General features: G+C 41.9%; 1 protein-coding gene across 6 annotated transcripts in view; it reads left to right on the top strand.

The window, feature by feature from the left end:
* The window catches only part of dst (dystonin), a 642458-nt gene that overhangs the window by 594432 nt on the left and 28572 nt on the right, over nt 1-19454 (top strand). For all 6 annotated transcript variants that reach the window (XM_043681258.1, XM_043681269.1, XM_043681284.1 and 3 more), the window contains 5 exons: nt 91-217; nt 12375-12535; nt 16963-17125; nt 18495-18649; nt 18861-18935. In XM_043681258.1, coding sequence (XP_043537193.1) covers nt 91-217; nt 12375-12535; nt 16963-17125; nt 18495-18649; nt 18861-18935 — 681 coding nt within the window. The remainder of the gene's footprint in view (nt 1-90; nt 218-12374; nt 12536-16962; nt 17126-18494; nt 18650-18860; nt 18936-19454) is intronic.

Raw genomic sequence — 19454 nt, 5'->3', positions numbered from 1 at the left:
CTATATAAGAAGAAAGAACATTGGGAAGTGGAGCAAGCTTCTTTTGCTAATAATACCCTCACATTTTAATTTTAAAAATTTTAACCCTAGTCTTTCATGGAGGAAATGACCAGAAAGCAGCCAGATGTGGATAAAGTAACAAAAACATACAAGAGGAAAGCTGCGGAACCAACCCAGATTGCATCCCAAATTCCTGTCATTGATAAAGGAAGGTCAAGTAAGTGTTGATCTAAATAATCTTTGATGTTGTAACATCTGTTCATTTTCAGTGACTTCCATTTTGAGCTTGAGTGTAAAATGAACTTTGAATAATGGGTCAGAAATTTACTGTCAATGTAATAGTGATGTTGATGGCAAATGAAATCATTTAAATTATACAGCAACTTCAAACAAGGGGCAGAGACCAGATTAAACTTGAATTTTTATCTCAGTTCTTCCAATCTGTCAGTAGCTTTGTGAAAACTTATCTCCCTGTTTGGTCATCATTGGAGTCGATTAAACAGCAATAAAATTGATACATAATTGCCCATTGAAATGGGGTGGAAAGCCATTCAACTCCTAACTACAGAAAAACAGGAGTAAAGCCAGATAAACCACACAGCATTGACTGAGACATCTGAAGTATCAATCACATGGCATATCAGTTGGCTGTGCAGAGTCTTTTTTGTTACCTGGGGTCCTGTGTTGAAATTGGGAGGGTTGTCCCATGGACTAATCAGACATCCTGACTTAGTGATGTTTACCAGCTTATATCTTACAGCTGAAATCCCAGAATCTTCCTTCACCATCCCTAGGTATTTTCTGTCCCACCACAGTGGTGTAGAGTCAGGAAGGAGTTTCTTTGAGAATCCTGAGCTTGGCCCCATGACTTTTTTTTAATTCTATCATGGAATGTGAGTATCATTGACAAGGCCAGCATTTGTTGACTATTGCTGATTACCCTTGAATAGAGTGACTTGCTGGGCCAGTTCAGAGGGTCGTGAGAGCCAGCCACATTACTGTGGGTTTGTCCCACACTGGTGAGACCAGGTAAGGATGTTAGGTGCCCTTCCCCAAATGATATGAGGGAACCAGATGCGCTTTCACAATATTAATGCTTTCATGTCACCATTACTTTTAGGTTTTGCAGATTTGTGAACTGATTTATAAATTCCACCAGCTGCCATATTGGGAATTGAATCCTTGCCCCACAGCCTTAGCCTTGGCCTTGGCCTTTAGATTATTAGTCCAGTGATGTTATCACTACCTGTAAGTTTTTCCCTAAATGTCTGTTAGCATCAGGTCAAACAGGGCAAGAAAACCTCCTGCTTATTACTCCCAACCACCTTCATTGAGCCTATAAATTGATGTGCCTCCATATTGATCACCACTTGGAAAAAAACTGGAGATAGAAAGGTCTCAAAATGTATCTGAGTGGGCAATTTCAATATCCATCACCAAGAGTGGCTTGACAGCACTACTTCAAGCTGGTCAAGTCCTGAAGGACATAACTGCTAGAGTGAGCATGCAACAGGTAATAAGCAACCAACAAGAGGGAAAGACATATTTGACCTCATTCTCTTCAGTCTTCCTGTTACACTTAGTCATGTTTGCATTAGGTAATTAATCTAAGTGTAGGAGGAGATTCCAAGCATTATCACCATCAATGATGAACATAGAAGGCTGAAGTATTTACAACTATCTACAGCCAGGAGTGCAAAGTGTAAATGCATCTCAGCCTCCTTCTGAAATTCTGAGCATCACAGATGCCAATCTTCAGACAAATAGATTCACTCCATGTGACATCAAGGAATGGCTAAAGGCATTGGATGCAGCAAAGTCTATGGACCATGTCAGCATTCTAGTGGTAGGACTGATGACCTCAGCTCCAAAGGCAATTGTATCCCTAGCCAAGCTATTCCAGTATAGCTATAACATACCTCCCCAGCAATGTGGAAAATTGCTCAGGTATGCTCTGTCCACAAAAAGCAGGACAAATCCATCCGGCCCAGTTACCATTCCATCTTTCTACTCTCGATCATTAGCATAGTGATGGGAGCTGTCATAATCAGTTATAAGAGGGGGCAAACTGAAAATTTAAGAAGGAAGTTAAAGGGAAAGTGAGAATAAGAGAAATTAAGAAAGACAACAGAATCAACGGAGCAGAAAACCCAAGGAGGGATCATACAGTATGATCAAGTGAAATAGGGATTGATAGGAAGGGTGAGAGGAGTAACAAATTAAAAATATTATATATGAATGCACTAAACATAAGAAATCAGGTGGATGAGCTTGAGGCTCAGTTGGGAATTGGCACGATGATGTGGGGATAATTGAGACATGGCTTCAAGTGGACAGGGCCTGGGAAAAGAATATTCAAGGCTAAATGTGCTATCGAAAGGACAGACTGACAGACAGAGGGAGTGGGGTGGTCCTGTTGGTGAGGAATGATGTTCAGTCCCTTGCGAGGGGGGACATAGAATCAGGAGATGTAGAGTCAGTATGGATAGAGCTGAAAAATTCTAAGGGTAGAAAGACCCTAATGGGAGTTATCTACAGGCCCCCAAACAGTAGTCTGCAAGTGCAAGGGTGCAAGTTGAATAAGGAGTTGAAATTGGCCTGTTGCAAAGGTATTACTATAGTTGTTATGGGGGATTTAAACGTGCAGGTAGACTGGGAGAATCAGGATGGTACTGGATTCGAAGAAAGGGAGTTTGTGGAGTGCCTCCGCGATGGATTCTTAGAACAGCTTGTACTGGAGCTTACCAAGGAGATGGCAGTTCTGGATCTGTTGTGCTATTGAAAGGACAGATTTGATCAGGGACCTCGAAGTAAAGGAGCCATTAGGAGGTAGTGACCATAATATGATAAGTTTTAATTTGCAATTTGAGAGGGAGAAGGGAGAATCGGAAGTGTCAGTATTGCAGTTGAACAAAGGGAACTATGGAGCTATGAGGGAGAACCTGGCCACAGTTCAAAGTTTCAGTACCCTAGCAGGGATGGCAGTGGAACAACAATGGCAGGTATTTCTGGATATAATGCAGAAGGTGCAGGATCAGCTCATTCCAAAGAGGAAGAAAGATCATAAGGGGAGACAGGAGTGGCCGTGGCTGACGAGGGAAGTTAAGGACTGTATAAAGATTAAAGAGAAGAAGTATAACATAGGAAAGATGAGCGGGAAGCTGTAGGACTGGGAAACGTTTAAAGAGCAACAGAGGATAACTTAAAAGGCAATATGCGGAGAAAAAGTGAGATACGTAGGTAAATTGGCCAAAAATATAAAGGAGGATACTAAAAATTTTTTAGGTATGTGAAAAGAAAAAAAATGGTTAAGACTACATTTGGGTCCTTGAAGACAGAAATGGCTGAATTTATTTTGGGGAGCAAGGAAATGGCAGAAGAGTTGAATAGGTACTTTGGTTCTGTCTTGACTGGGGAAGACACACGTAATCTCCCAAATGTAATAGTGACTGAAGGACCTAGGGTAATGGATGAACTGAAGAGAATTTATATTAGGCAGGAAATGGTGTTGGATAGATTGTTAGGTCTGAAAGCTAAGTCCCCAGGACCTGATGGTCTGCATCCCAGGGTACTTAAGGAGGTGGCTTTAGAAATCATGGACGCATTGGTACATTTTCCAATGTTCTATCGATTCTGGATCAGTTCCTACAAATTGGAGGGTGACTAATGTTGTCCCACTTTTCAAGAAAGGAGGGAGAGGGAAACAGGGAATTACAGACAGATTAGCTTGAAGTCAGTGGTGGGAAAGATGCTGGAGTCAACTATAAAAGATGAAATTACGACTCATTTGGATAACAGTAACAGAATAGGTTAGAGTCAACATGGATTTACGAAGGGGAAATCATGCTTGACTAATCCTCTGTAATTTTTTGAGGATGTAACTATGAAGATGGACAAGGGAGAGCCAGTGGATGTAGTGCACCTGGACTTTCAGAAAGCGTTTGATAAAGTCCCACAAAGGAGATTAGTCAGCAAAATTAGGGTATATGGTATTGGGATCAAAATACTGACTTGGATTGAAAATTGGCTGGCTGACAGGAAGCAAAGATTAGTGATAAACGGGTCCCTTTTGGAATGGCAGGTGGTGACCAGTGGAGTACCACAACGTTCGGTGCTGGGACTGCAGCTGTTTACAATATACATGAACGAATTAGAAGAAGATATTAAAAGTAATATTAGAAAAATTGCTGATAACACAAAGCTGGGTGGCAGGATAAAACGTGAGGAGGATGTTATGAGAATACAGGGTGACTTGGATAAGCTAAGTGAGTGGATGGATGCATGACAGATGCAGTTTAATGTAGATAAATGTGTGGTTATCCACTTTGGTGGTAAGAACAGGAAGGCAGATTACTATCTAAATGGAGTCAAGTTAGGTAAAGGGGCAGTACAACGAGATCTAGGTGTTCTTGTACTTCAGTCAATGAAAGCAAGCATGCAGGTACAGCAGGTAGTGAAGAAAGCTAATGGCATGCTGGCCTTCATAACAAGAGGAATGGAGTACAGGATCAAAGAGGTCCTTCTGCAGTTGTACAGGGCCCTGGTGAGACCACAGCTGGAGTATTGTGTGCAGTTTTGGTCTCCAAGTTTGCGGAAGGGCATTCTGGCTATTGAGGAAGTGCAGCGTAGGTACACGAGGTCAATTCACAGAATGGTGGGACTATCATACATTGAAAGATTGGAGCGACTGGGCTTGTATACACTTGATTTTTTGAAGGATGAGAGGGGATCTGATTGAGATGTACAAGATTATTAAATGATTGGACATTCTAGAGCAGGAAGCATCTTTCCATTGATGGGTGATCCAGAATCCGAGGACACAATTTAAAAATAAGGGGTAGGCCATTTAGAACAGAGTTGAGAAGAAACTTATTCACCCAGAGAGTGGTGGATATATGGAATGCTGTGCCCCAGAAGGTAGTGGAGGCCAAGTCTCTGGATACTTTCAAGAAGGAGATGGATAGAGCTCTTAAAGATTGTGGATCAAGGGTTATGGGGATAAGGCAGGAACAGGATATTGATTGTGGATGATCAGCCATGATCATAATGAATGGTGGTTCTGGCTCGAAGGGCTAGAATGGCCTACTCTTGCACCTACTGTCTATTGATATCAAACAATTCTTTCTCTGCAATAGCCTGCTTACTGATGTGCATTTGGGTTTCACCAAGGTCATTCTGCTGCTAAACTCATTTCAGCCTTGTTCCAATCATTGACAAAAAAAGTTGAACTCAAGGCGAAAGTAACTGCCCTGGCATCATCATTATTTCCTCAATGACCTTCCTTTCATCATAAGGTCAGAAGGGGCTGATAATTGCACAATTCTCAGCACCAGTCATAACTGCTCAGATATTGAAGCCATCCATGTCCATAAGAAGCAAAATCTGGACAACATCCAGGCTTGGGTGACAAGCGGCAAGTAACATTGGTGCCAGGCAATGCTCAGTTCCAAGATAAAAGAATCCAACCACTGTGCCTTGATGTTCAATGACTTTACCATTGCTGAATCTCCCACCGTCAACATCCTGGGGTTTGACCAGAAACTGAACTGGACCAGCCATATAAATACTGTGGCTACAGCAGCTGGTTAGAGCTGAGAATTCTGCAGTGAGTAACTCATCCCCTGTTGCCAGAAAGTCCTTTCTCCATCTACAAATCAGGAATGTGAAGGAATATTCTGTACTTGTCTGGAGGAGTGTTGTTATCCAGGATAAAACTGCCACTTGATTAATACCTGTTCTGTCATAGTAATAGAAGTAGGTTATTTGACCCTTCAAGCCTGCTCCAACATTGCTCTTTCTTAGGCAGGCTCTCAGCATCGAGAATGATTCACGGTTTGCAGTAATAAGATCACAGTTAATCTGGTTGTTGATTCAACTCTACTTTCTGAACCCCATAATCCTTGATTCCCTTGACTATCAAATATCTATCCAACTCAGATTTACATAAACTTAAAGACTAGCCTCTACTATTTTTTGGAGAAAAGGATTCCATGCACTTAACATCTCTTTGAGAGAAAAAATAAAATCCTCCTTGCCATACAACATTCGTTTGTATCCGTAAACCATGACTCTTGGTTTTACTTTACCCTCCAAAGGAAGCATCCTCCTGATAGCTTGGCCATTCCCCTTAAGATTGCTTATGTTTCAGCAAGATCACTTCTTGTCCTAAACTTCAGTGGATATAATAAGTTGAAGCCACCATAGTCTTAATAGACCATAGGGCTACTCCTTCGTTAGAAAGAGACAACTAATGGTGGTTTAACCTAAGCGTCATCACACCTCAGGAAAAGGTTAGGGTGAAAAGAAGAGTCCTATATGGTAACCTCAGCAAGTGTGAGATTTGAATCCATATTGTTGGCATTTCTCTGCATTACAAACCTGCCAATCAACCAACTGAACTAACTGACCTCCAATGGAATAGACTTAACCTGTTCAACCTTTCTTCATATTAAATGTTCACTTATTCCACCATTGCGCACACTGTGGCAATAGTGTGTACTGTCTGCAGCAACTCACCAAAGCTCCTTCGACAATGAGGAGGATTGCCAGAGACTACAGCAGGATATGGATAGGTTGGAGACTTGGGTGCAGAAATGGCAGGTGGAGTTTAATCAGGACAAATGTGATACATTTTGGGAGATCTAATGCAGGAGGGAAGTAAACAGTAAATGGCAGAACCCCGAAGTCTCATCAACTTTCATCAGGATCTAAGCATACAGGTCCACATTTCCCTGAAAGTGGCCACATAAATGGATAAGGTGGTCAAGAAGGCATTTGGCATGTTTGTCTTTATCAGTCGGGGTATAGGGTATAAAAATCGGTAAGTCATGTTGCAGCCATATAACACTGCAGTGAGGCCACATTTGGAATATTGTGTGCAGTTCTGGTTGCCAAACTACTAAAAGAATGTGGAGACTTTGAAGACGGTACAGAAACAGTTTACCAGGATTTTGCCTGTTTGGGAGGTATTAGCTATGAGGAGAGATTGGGCAAACTTGGTTTGTTTTCACTTGAAGGTTGAGGGGCGACCTGACAGAAGTTTATAAAATTATGAGAAGTATAGTTAGAATCGATAATTGGAGTCTTTTTCCCAGTGTAGAAATGTCAATATAAAAAGGGATAAGTGTAATGAAGATGTGAGAGGCAAGTTTTGTTTTACACAGAAGCACTACTTAGGCAGTGTCTCCCACCCAACCTACTCCCCTAATCAAAAAAAAGGTTCTGTGTACCGGATTGGTAAGGTTACTGTTTTTTTTTTAATAGTCTCTTTGGGAATTCAGAACAGTAGGAATGGATGTTAGGGCAGTTGAATGCTCCTCCTGTAGAATGTGAGAGGTAAGGGTCACCACTTGTGTGTCCCCAACTTCATCTGCGGGAAGCGCACCCAAATCCAGCTCCTTGGAAAACTGTGTTTGAGAACTGGAGCTGGATGAACTTCGGATCATTCGGGAGGCTGGGGCGTAATTGAAAGGAGTTATAGGGAGGTAGTCACACCTCTGGTACAGGCAAAAAGGTAGATGGGTTACTGATCCCATTCCCAGCCTCCAACTCGGCACAGCCCTCTTGACCTGTCCATCACCTTTCTTAGCTATCTGCTCCACCCTCCTCTCCAACCTATCACCTTCATCCCCACTTTCATCTACCTATTGCATTCTCACCTCCCTTCCATTTATGTCTCAGCCCAATGGCCCACAAGCCTTATTCCTGATCATCCCAAAATGACGATTCTCCTGCTCCTCAGATGTTGCCTGACCTGCTGTGCTTTTCCAGCACCACACTCTCAACTCTGATCTCCAGCATCTGTAGTCCTCACTTTCTCCGAGTAGATTGGTTATAGTCAGGGGATGGAAACGGAACAGGCAGACAGTGCAGGGATACCTGTGGTTGTTCCCTTCAATAACAAGTGTACCGTTTTGGATACTGTTGAGTGCGATGACTTCCAGGATAAGCCATGGGGTACAGATCTCTGGCACAGAGTCTGTCCCTGTTGTTCAGAAGGGTAGGGGGGAGAGGAGCAAAGCATTAGTCATTAGGAACTCCGTAGTTAGGGGGACAGAGAGGGGATTCTGTGGGAGAGAGAGACTCGCAGTTGGTGTATTGCCTCCGAGGTGCCAGGGTTTGTGATGTCTCAGATCGTGTTTTCAAGGTCCTTAAGGGGAAGGGGGAGCAGCCCCAAGTCGTGGTCCACATAGACATCAATGACATAGGTAGGAAAAGGGATGGGGATGTAAGGCAGAAATTCAGGGAGCGAGGGTGGAAGCTTAGAGCTAGGACAAACAGAGTTGTTATCTCTGGTTTGTTACCCGAGCCACGTGCTGATGAGGAGAGGAATACGGAGAGAGAGGAGTTGAACACGTGGCTACAGGGATGGTGCAGGAGAGAGAGATTCGGATACCTGGATAATTGGGGCTCATTCTAGGGTAGGTGGGACCTCGACAAACGGAATGGTCTCCCAATATCCTGGGGGAGAAATTTGGTAATGCTCTTCAGGAAGATTTAAACTAATTCAGCAGGGGGATGGGAACCTGAATTGTAGCTCCGGTGTACAGAAGGTTGAGAGTAGTGAGGTCATTAATAAGGTTTCACGGTTGCAAGAGTGTACCAGCAGGCAAGACGGTGGTTTGAAGCGTGTCTACTTCAATGCCAGGAGCATCCATAACAAGGCGGGTGAACCTGCAGCATGGGCTGGTATCTGGGACTTCGATGTTGTGACCATTTTGGAGACATTGATAGAACAGGGACAGGAATGTTTGTTGCAGGTTCTGGGGTTTAGATGTTTCAGTAAGAACAAAGAAGGTGGTAAAAGGGTGGGGGGATGGCATTCTTAGTCAAGGACAGTATTACTGTGGCAGTAAAGACGTTTGATGAGGACTCATCTACTGAGGTTGTATGGGCTGAAGTTACAAACAGGAAAGGAGAGGTCACCCTGTTGGGAGTTTTCTATAGGCCTCTGAATAGTTCAAGAGATGGAGAGGAAAGGATCGCAAAGATGATTCTGGATAGGAATGAAAGTAACAGGGTAGTTGTTATGGGGGACTTTAACTTTCCAAGTATTGACTGGAAATGCTATATTTTGAGTACTTTAGATGGGTCATTTTTTGTCCAATGTGTGCAGGAGGGTTTCCTGACACAGTATGTAGGTAGTCCAACAAGAGGTCATTATTGGATTTGGGTAATGAACCAGGCCGAATGTTAGATTTGGAGGGAGGTGAGCACTTTGGTGATCGTGACCACAATTAGGCTACATTTACTTCAGTGATGGAAAGGGATAGGTATATGCCAAAGGGCAAGAGTTATAGCTGGGGAAAAGCAATTATGATGCAATTAGGCAAGATTTAGGATGCATAGGATGGGGAAGGAAGTTGCATGGGATGGGCACGATTGAAATGTGGAGCTTATTCAAGGAACAGCTACTGATTGTTCTTGATAAGTATGTACCTGTCAGGCAGGGAGGAAGTGTTTGAGAAGAGAGCTGTGGTCACTAAAGAAGTTAAGCTCTTGTCAACAGGAAGATGGCGGCTTAGGTTAGGATGAGACGTAAAGGCTCAGTTAGGGTGCTTGAGAGTTACAAGTTAGCTAGGAAGGACCTAAAGAGAGAGCAAAGAAGAGTCAAAAGGGGACAAAAGTAGTCTTTGGCAGTTAGATTCAGGGAAAACCTTAAAGCTTTCTACGGGTATTTCAGGAATAAAAGTAAGATTAGGGCCAGTCAGGGACAGTAGTGGGAAGTTGTACGTGGAGTCCAAGGAGATAGGAGGTTAAGAATACTGAGATACAGGCTATTAGACCGGATTGAGGTTCATAGGAGGTGTTAGCAATTCTGTAAAGTGTGAAAATAGGGAAGTCTCCTGGGCTGGATGGCATTTATCCTAGGATTCTCTCGGAAGGTAGGGAGGTGATTGCAGAACATCTGGCTTTGATCTGTATGTCTTAATTGTCCAAAGGAATAGTGCCAGAAGACTGGAGGATAGCAAATGTTGTCCCCTTGTTCAAGAAGGGGAGTAGAGACAATCCTGGTAATTATAGACCAGTGAGCCTTACTTCGGTTATGGGTAAAGTATTGGAAAGGATTATAAGAGGTAGGATTTATGATATTCTAGAAAGGAATAATTTGATTGGGGATAGTAAACTTGGTTTTGTGAAGGCTAGGTTGTGCCTCACAAACCTTACTGAGTTTTTTGAGAAGATGAATAAACAGGTGGATGAGGGTAAAGCGGTTGATGTGGTGTATATGGATTTCAGTAAAACATTTGATAAGGTTCTCCACAGTAGTCTATTGCAGGAAATACGAAGGCATGGGATTGAGGGTGATTTAGCGCTTTTGATCAGAAATTGGCTGGTTGAAGGAAGACAGAGGGTGGTGGTTGATGGGAAATATTCATCCTGGAGTTCAGTTACTCGTGGTGTACTGCAAGGATCTGTTTTGGAACCACTGCTGTTTGTCTTGGAAGAGGATGTAGAATGATGGGTTAGTAAATTTGCGGATGGCACTAAAGTCGGCGGAGTTGTGAATAATGCTGAAGGATGTTGCAGGTTACAGAGGGACATAGCTGAGCTGCAGAGCTGGGCTGAGAGGTGGCAAATAGAGTTTAATGCAGCAAAGTGTGAGGTGATTCACTTTGGATGGAGCAACAGGAATAGAGTACTGGGCTAGTGGTAAGGTTCTTGGTAGTGTAGTGAGCAGAGAGAACTCGGTACATAGGTGTACATAGATCCTGAAAGTTGCCATCCAGGTTGGTCGGGTTGTTAAGAAGGCCTATGCTGCATTAGCATTTATTGGTAGAGGGATTGAGTTTTGGAACCATGTTGCAGTTACAAAACTGGTGCGGCCTCACTTGGAATATTGCATAAAATTCTGGTCACCACATTATAGGAAGGATGTCGAAGCATTGGAAAGGATTCAGAGGAGATTTACCAGGATGTTGCCTGGTATAGAGGGAAGGTCTTATGAGGAAAGGCTGAGGGACTTGAGGCTATTTTTGTTACAGAGAAGAAGGTTGAGAGGTGATTTAATCGAGACATACAAGATGATTAGATAAGGTGAACAGAGAGAGCTTGTTTCCTCGGATGGTGATGCCTAGCACGAGGAGACATAGCTTTAAATTGAGGGATGATAGATATAGGACAGATGTCAGAGGTAGTTTCTTTACTCAGAGTAGTAATGGTTTGGAATGCCGTGCCTGCAACAGTTGTAGACTCGCCAATTTTAATGACATTTAAATGTTCATTGGATAAACTTATGGATGAAAATGGAATAGTGTAGGTTGGATGGACTTCAAACTGGTTTCACAAGTTGGTGCTACATCGAGGGCTGAAGGCCTGCACTACGCTGTAGTGTGTTCTGCTGTGTCCTTGGTTCCACTGCCAGGCCAAGAGTCCCGCTTCGGCTGTAGATGTCACCTTGATTGGCGCCATCTTGAAGAGGCCGCCTGCATCGCCATCCCAGATCACGGGAGGAGCTTTGGTGCCTCTGTGGTCCACCCTGAACATCCTCACTGCCGTAGTCTCATATTGCCAGGAGAAGCCACGTCCGCGACTCGGCATGCAGCCACCCTCGCTGCCACACTGATGCTGCCAAACAAACCCCCCACAGAATAGAAGAAAAAGAATACCAAAAGAGAAGGAAAATAGAGTGAAAGAAAAGAGCAGAGGCAAAAGTAAAACAAAGAAGAAAAGCAGATGGGACCAGATTTGCTCTGGGCAAGTGCTTGTGCGCAGCCCTGTTACTCCGCTGCCATGTTGCACCAAATGTTGCATAGATGAACCCTTTGTTGATAAAGCCTTTATTATTACTTGGATTGTACATTCCAGATAGCTTTAAGAATTATATGAAATGCACAAATGAACTGTATACAATAGCAAAATACTGCAAATGCTAGAGACCTGGAATAAAAACAGACTGGAGAAACTTAGCCAGTCTGATAGCTTCTGGACAGAAGCTTAGAGTTAATGTTTCAAGTCTAATATAAACTGTATTTATTTTCAATAGAGACTCTTTCTGTTTCATGTTAAAAGCTCCCTACAGAAGTATATTAGTTCAATATTGGTTTGTTCTATCCCCATTCAGAGCTTCAACAGTCAATCATTTTTATCACATGTAAATTTTTAAAAAAATAATTACTTTTGAAAGGAAACTTACAATTTGGCCAGATGTGATTTTGTAGAATTGTTGTGTTTGTTTTGGTGCTGCTCTACTCTTTTGATGTTTAATTTTGTTTGACTCCTGTCTGATAAATTTGATATCTTCTGAGATGGGGGTCTGTGATTATGTTGGAGAACTGAAGTAAATTTGTATATTTACGCAGCAAGCCAGATCCAAATTGAATTATCCCTCCGTTCAACTATATTAACAGTCTTTGGTGTGGTCTCTATCATAGGGAAAAGACTGCCAGCAAGGGCTCTGTATTCACCTGCAACACAAACCATTGAGACTAAAAATCCACGTGCTAACCTACTCGTCAGTAAGTGGCAGCAAGTCTGGTTGTTGGCTCTGGACAGACGACGGAAACTCAATGACGCACTTGATAGACTGGAAGAGGTAAATGTTTTAAGACTTGTAATGAATGAAATGACAACCAGTAAATTCCTCTTAAGCCTGTATTCTCTCAAATGGAATAAAATTGAACTGAGGATTTTATTTTGACAAAGGAATACAATTGCTGATAACTACTTCAATGAAAATCAGACTTTTGAAAATGAAAGAGGCATTATAGAATCATAAATTACAATAGCACAGAGGAAGGCCATTCATCCCTTCAAATCTACACTGAAGAGCATTCTAGTGAGTTTTAATCTCTGCTTTTGTCACATATTTTGTCAAGTTGGCATAAGTAGAGAAGTTGTGTTGGGTATGCTAGAGGTTATTAAGGTGGACAGATCCCCAGGACCGGGTGGGATCTATCCCAGGTTGCTGAGGGAGGCGAGAGAGGAAATAGCTGAGGCCTTGACAGATATCTTTGTAGCATCCTTAAGTACAGGTGAGGTGTCGGAGGACTGGAGGGTTGCACATGTTGGCCACCTGTACAAGAAGGTTAGTAGGGATATTCCGGGTAACTACAGACCACTGATCCTGATGTCGGTGGTGGGGAAGTTGCTGGAGAGGGTACTGAGAGATAGGATCTATTTATATTTAGAAAAGAATGAGCTTATCAATGATAGACAACATGGTTTTGTGCGGGGGAGATCGTGCCTTGCCAACTTAATAGAGTTCTTCGAGGAAGTGACCAAGTTGATAGGTGAAGGAAGGGCTGTTGATGTCATATACATGGACTTTAGTAAGGCATTTGATAAGGTTCCCCATCGTAGACTAATGGAGAAAATGAAGTCACATGGTGTGCACGATGTTCTAGCTAGGTGGATAGACTGGTTGAGCAACAGGAGACAGAGAGTAGTAGTTGAAGGGAGTTTCTCAAAATGGAGAAAGGTTGACCAGTGATATTCCACAGGGGTCAGTATTGGGGCCAGTGTTGTTTGTAATATACATAAATGATCTAGAAGAGGGCACTGTTGGTATGATCAGCAAGTTTGCAGATGACACAAAGATTGGGGGAGTAGCAGAAAGCATAAAGGACTATCAGAGAATACAGGAGGATATAGATAGACTGGAGAGTTGGGCGGGAAAGTGGCAGAGGGCTTTCAATCCAGACAAATGTGAGGTGATGCATTTAGGCAAGACTAATTCTAGAGCGAATTATACAATGAACGGAAGAGCCTTGGGAAAAGTTGATGGGCAGAGAGATCTGGGAGTGCAGGTCCATTGTACCCTGAAGGGCAAGTCATGTTAAAATTGTACAAGACGTTGGTTCGGCTGCATTTAGAATAATGTGTACAGTTCTGGTCGCCACATTACCAAAAGGGTGTGGACACTTTGGAGAGGTTGCAGAGAAGGTATATGAGGATGTTGCCTGGTATGGAAGGTGCTAGCTATGAAGAGAGGTTGAGTAGGTTAGATTTATTTTCACTAGAAAAAAGGAGATTGAGGGGGGGCTTGATTGAGGTTTACAAAATCATGAAGGGTATAGACAGGATGGATAGAGACAAGCTTTTTCCCAGGGTGAAGGATTCAGTAACGAGAGGTCATGCTTTCAAGGTGAGAGGTGGAAAGTTTAAAAGGGATACATGCGGCAAGATACTTCACACAGAGGGTGGTGGGTGTTTGTAATGCGTCGCCAGCAGAGGTGGTAGAGGCAGGCATGGTAGATTAATTTAAGATGTGTCTTGACAGATGTATGAGTAGGTGGGGAGCAGAGGGATACAAATGCTTAGGAATTGATCGACAGGTTTAAACAGTACATTTGGATCGGCTCAGACTTGGAGGGCTGAAGGGCCTGTTCCTGGGCTGTAGGTTTTCTTTGTTCTTTGTCCCTGCAACATTTTTGCTTCAAAAGTATCCAGTGCACTTTTGAAGATTGCTATTGAATCTGTATCCACTACCCTATCAGGCAGTACATTTCAAATCCTAACCAGTCACAATGTAAAAAAGTGTTTGTTTATGTTGCTTCATTTCTCAGATGGTGGTTAAAAAAGCAATTAGCTGCTTCAATAACTGATTACATGTTGTAATAAACAGTAGATTTTGTCAAATGAGCCCTACGGAGACCTTTTCTGATGGCCTTTCTGTATTTTATCAAATAAACCACAAAGTAAACTTGTGGAAGTTACCAAATAAGCATTTCTTTCTGAGCCACTTCATTTTTTTTAAGAGACTTGTAGAAATCCTGAATGTGGATTGCTTTTCTAGATTATGTGCAATGTTCTTCAACTAACATTGTGTACAAAGTACATTCGCATTAAATATGTAAGTTAGCTCAGTGAGCTGGAAGGTTTGTTTTCAGATGTTTTGTCACATGACGAGGTAACACCATCAGTGAGAGTCTCCCCTAAAGCGAAGACGCTGATGATGTTACCAAGTCATGGTGACGAAATATCTGAAAACAAACCTTCCAGCTCAGCGAGCTAACTTAGATACTTACCATCAACCTGAGCTACAAATCTTCTCAAAAATCGCTAATACATTAACATTGTTTATATTTATATTAACTTTCAACAATTACTTTATTCTTCTAATTTAAAAGTGCAGATCTCTTGCAAGATTTAAACTGTTAAAACTGGCATCTACCTGACAATGTAGAAGATTGCCCAGGTATGTCCCGTACATGAAAAACAGGCCAAGTCTAACCGAGCCAATTATTGCAGGCAGTCTATTCTTGGTGAGTGACGTGAAGGAAGGTGCCATCAGCAGTGCTATCAAGCAGCACCTGCTTAGCAACAATCTGCTCAGTGATGCCCAGTTTGGGTTCTGCCAGGGCCACTCAGCTCCTGACCTCATTACAGCCTTGGTTCAAACATGAACAAAAGAGCTGAATTCCAGAGGGAAGGTGAGAGTGATAGTCTTTGACATCAAGCCTGCATTTGAGCAAGTGTGGAGTCAAGAAGCCTAGCAAAGTTGGAATCAATGGGTGTCAGGGCCAAACTTTCCATTGGTTTGAGTCATATCTGGCAAATAGGAAGTTGGATTTGGTTGTTGGATGTCAGTCATTATCAGTTCCAGGATATCTCTGCAGGTGTTCCTCATCACCATGTCCTCGGCCCAACCATCTTCAGCTACTTCATCAGTGATTATAAGGTCAGAAGTGGGGATGTTTTCTGAAGATTGCACAATGTTCAACACCATTCACAACTCCTCAGATACTGAAGCAGTCCATATTCAAATTCAGCAAGATCTAGACAGTATCCAAGCTTGGGCTGAGAAATGGCAAGTAACATTTGCGCTTCACAAATGCCAGGCAATGATCATCACCAGTAAGAGACAATCTAACCACCGCCCCTTGACATCCAAAGGTGATGTCATCACTGAATCCCCCACTATCAACATCCTGGGGGTTACCATTGAACAGAAACTCAATTGGAGTCACCACATAAACATAGTGGCTACAAGAGCAGGTCAGAGGTGAGGAATACTGTGGCAAGTAAGTCACCTGCTGACAACCTCCTCTACTTCCCCATCCCTGAAGATTCTGTCCACTATCTACCAGGAACAGGAGTGAGATAGAATACTCCCCACTTGCCTGGATGGGTACAGCTCCAACAACCATCAAGAAGCTTGACACGATGCAGGACAGAGCAGTCTGCTTGATAGTCACATCAGCAAACATCCACTCCCTCCACCACTGATGATCAGTATCAGCAGTGTGGACTATCTCCAAGATGTACTGCAGAAATTCACCAAAGATCATTAGACAGCGCCTTCAAAACCCATGACCACTTCCATCGAGAAGGACAAGGGCAACAGATATGTGGGAAAACCACATACAAATTCGTCTCCAAGCCATTCGTCGTCCTGTCTTGTAAAATATATCACCTTTCCTCCTATGTCACTGGGCCAAAATCCCGGAATTCCCTCCCAAACAGGAATTGTGGGTCAACCTACAGCATGTGGACTGCAGCGGTTCAAGAAGCAGTTCACCACCAGAGCAACTAGGGATAGGCAATAAATGCTGGCCAGCCAGCGATGCCCTCATTCCACGAGTGAACTAAAAACAAAAGTTGGGTTTAATTATTTGTATAAACTATCTAATCATGCAACTGGAACATTTTAATGTTTATATAAGGGAGCAATTAAAATGTTTTGTTGAGCTTGCTTACTTTATTTGGCAATCCAGCTGTTTCCTTCATTGTGAAATTATAAATTCAAATACTTCTCGATCTTAAGTATTTAAGGAATTTCTAAAATGACCTGTTAACCTGTTCCGTCTAGAATTTGTTTATATTTTTGATAGTATCACAAACCAGTTGTTCCTTGTTCAAGCCTTTCTAGGGTATTTGTGCTGATGGGATTTTATTTTTATTCTTAAGAAGGAAGGGAAAGGTGCTAATTTGTGGAATTTCCATGAAACTTGTCCAAAAAGATCTCACTGAGATTTTATTTCAAAGATAAAATTTGCTTAAGATATGCTTCCCTTACAGCTGAAAGAGTTTGCCAACTTTGATTTTGATGTTTGGCGAAAGAGATACATGCGATGGATGAACCACAAGAAGTCCAGAGTAATGGATTTCTTCAGGCGCATTGACAAAGATCAGGACGGGAAGATCACAAGACAAGAGTTTATTGATGGAATCCTCTCTTCAAGTGAGTGTTTACAAATCCGTTATAATGTCTATGGAAAGATGGATATTTCCCAAGGAACTGAGAATCATACTCCAGTTCAATTACAAATTTATTTCCCTAGTACATTTAAAGTGTCCTATGCAACAGAAGAAAGAGCGATCTCCATTTTCTCGTTCTATTCCATACCATTTTTCTTCAAAGCTGGCAATATATTCCAAACTGTGGCAATCGTTTGACTGAAGAGAACAAATTGTGCTGCTGATCTAATCTCAGTGGCCATTAGTTAATAACCTCGTCATTCAATGGAAGTAGTTTTTTTTCTTGCTTACTTTATCCATAACTCCTGAAGTGTTGAATGTATCAACAAAACAACTGCAGATAGAATCTCTACAGTGTTGAAAGAGGCCATTTGGCCCATTGAGTCCTCACTGACCCTTTGAACAGCATTCCACTCAGACCCACCCCTAAACCCCATGTAAGCCCATGGTTAACCCCACTAAACTGCATGTCGCTGGATTTTACAGGGCAATGTTTTGCATAGCCAAACCACTTGAATGTCTTTGGACTGCGGGAGGAAATCCATGCAGATATGGGGAGAACATGAAAATTCCACGCAATCAGCCAAGGATGGAATTGAACCCCTAAGCCATGATGCTCTACTCAAAATCTATAACCAAAATGGAATAGGAATTATTTCTAATGAAGTATATACAGTTGAAATATAGTTTTGTCCTTTCTCTCCATCGATGCTAGCTGATCAGCTGAATATTTCCAACATATTCACTTATTCTGTCATACCTTGAATGTTTATGTTAATCCCCTCTCTGTTTTGATGCATTCTAGTTTATCATTACCTCAATAATCTTTACAGAGTAAAACTTGCATGAAAATTTGCTTTGCTTTTTCTAATCTACTTGTTGCTGTTCTCCAGAAAGGTAAATTTAACAACCAACCTGATTTCCCTTCACTCGACACAGTCACACATATAGCTTACTTACAGAAAACACATAAATGATTATATTTAATATCTAGAAGCAGCTGTCTGATACACTTGGAAGTGAGTGTGCCTGTGTATATTTGCTTTTACTTTGCCCAGAGATACTGACATATCCTTACCGCACCACTGCCACTTTGAGGGAGATCTGCCTGCTCAACACAGCTTGGGAATTGAACTTCATAACCTTCTAGCTCCATTGAACTCTGTATGTGCTTAACCATTGAGATTCTTGGGTTTTACTAGTCTTGAACTGGTAGTAGGTTAATAATTAATGGAAAAGTATCTATTGTGCTGGCACATAGTAATTTAGTTACGTTGACAGGTTGAACTCAGGAGAAGAACATTGTGACAATATTCAACTAAAAGGACTGTGTATATTGTATTGTTCTGTAGAGTTTCCCACCAGTCGTCTGGAGATGAGTGCAGTGGCAGATATATTTGATCGAGATGGCGATGGCTACATTGATTATTACGAGTTTGTGGCAGCCCTTCATCCAAACAAAGATGCTTACAAGCCTCTTACTGATGCAGACAAAATTGAGGATGAGGTAAACTATCATTATGCATTGAATCTAAGCTTTGAATTCTGGGACTTAGGAACTTCTGACAGTCAATCCACTTCTGATTTTTAAAGGAACCCATCGGATAATATTTGTTTAAATTTATGATAGATTTGATTTTACTGCCAGTGATTATTTAAGTGATTAAATGTTTTCAGTCTCAATTTGCTATAACTGTCGCATTTGTGCTTTATTGTAGGTGACACGGCAAGTAGCAAAATGTAAATGTGCAAAGCGGTTTCAGGTGGAACAGATTGGGGAGAACAAGTACAGGGTGAGTGCTGCAATCTTTACTATGCCTCAGGCTGAGACGAAGTGATAATGTCTGCGACTTTGAAACTATAAGCTTTGGCTTTTAGGGTTGCTAAAGATTAAAGTAGAGACTGAAGTTAACTGCGGTTAATAAATAACCAACATTCTTCCAACTAAAACAACATTATTCCAATCTTAAGTTGTACTGTATATGGCAAGCACATTTGAATGTCAAAGTTGTAGAAGGAATGACTAAACCTGGACTTTATGAACTGATAGCAGTTAGCAATCAGCTTTAATCTGGAAATAATCTAAACACAGATTTGACCTAAGTGCCAGTTGCTACAAATTTGGATGGTTATGAAACTACATTTCAAGAAACAGTGGGTATAAATCAAAGCAATGAAATGTTGCTGACGTCTTGGAATTTCTGCCTATAAATATGTAATATTAATTCTTGCAACATTTTGTCAAGAAAGATTTCAGCTTTTATTGATTATATGCCACCATCTTTTATAAATAGTGCAGTGGTTAGAAGCAA

Source organism: Chiloscyllium plagiosum, chromosome 3 (genome assembly GCF_004010195.1).
Source record: "Chiloscyllium plagiosum isolate BGI_BamShark_2017 chromosome 3, ASM401019v2, whole genome shotgun sequence".
In the NCBI taxonomy this organism is placed as follows: domain Eukaryota; kingdom Metazoa; phylum Chordata; class Chondrichthyes; order Orectolobiformes; family Hemiscylliidae; genus Chiloscyllium; species Chiloscyllium plagiosum.
The sequence above is the reverse complement of the archived record's forward strand: the minus strand, read 5'-3'. Positions and strand labels throughout refer to the sequence as shown.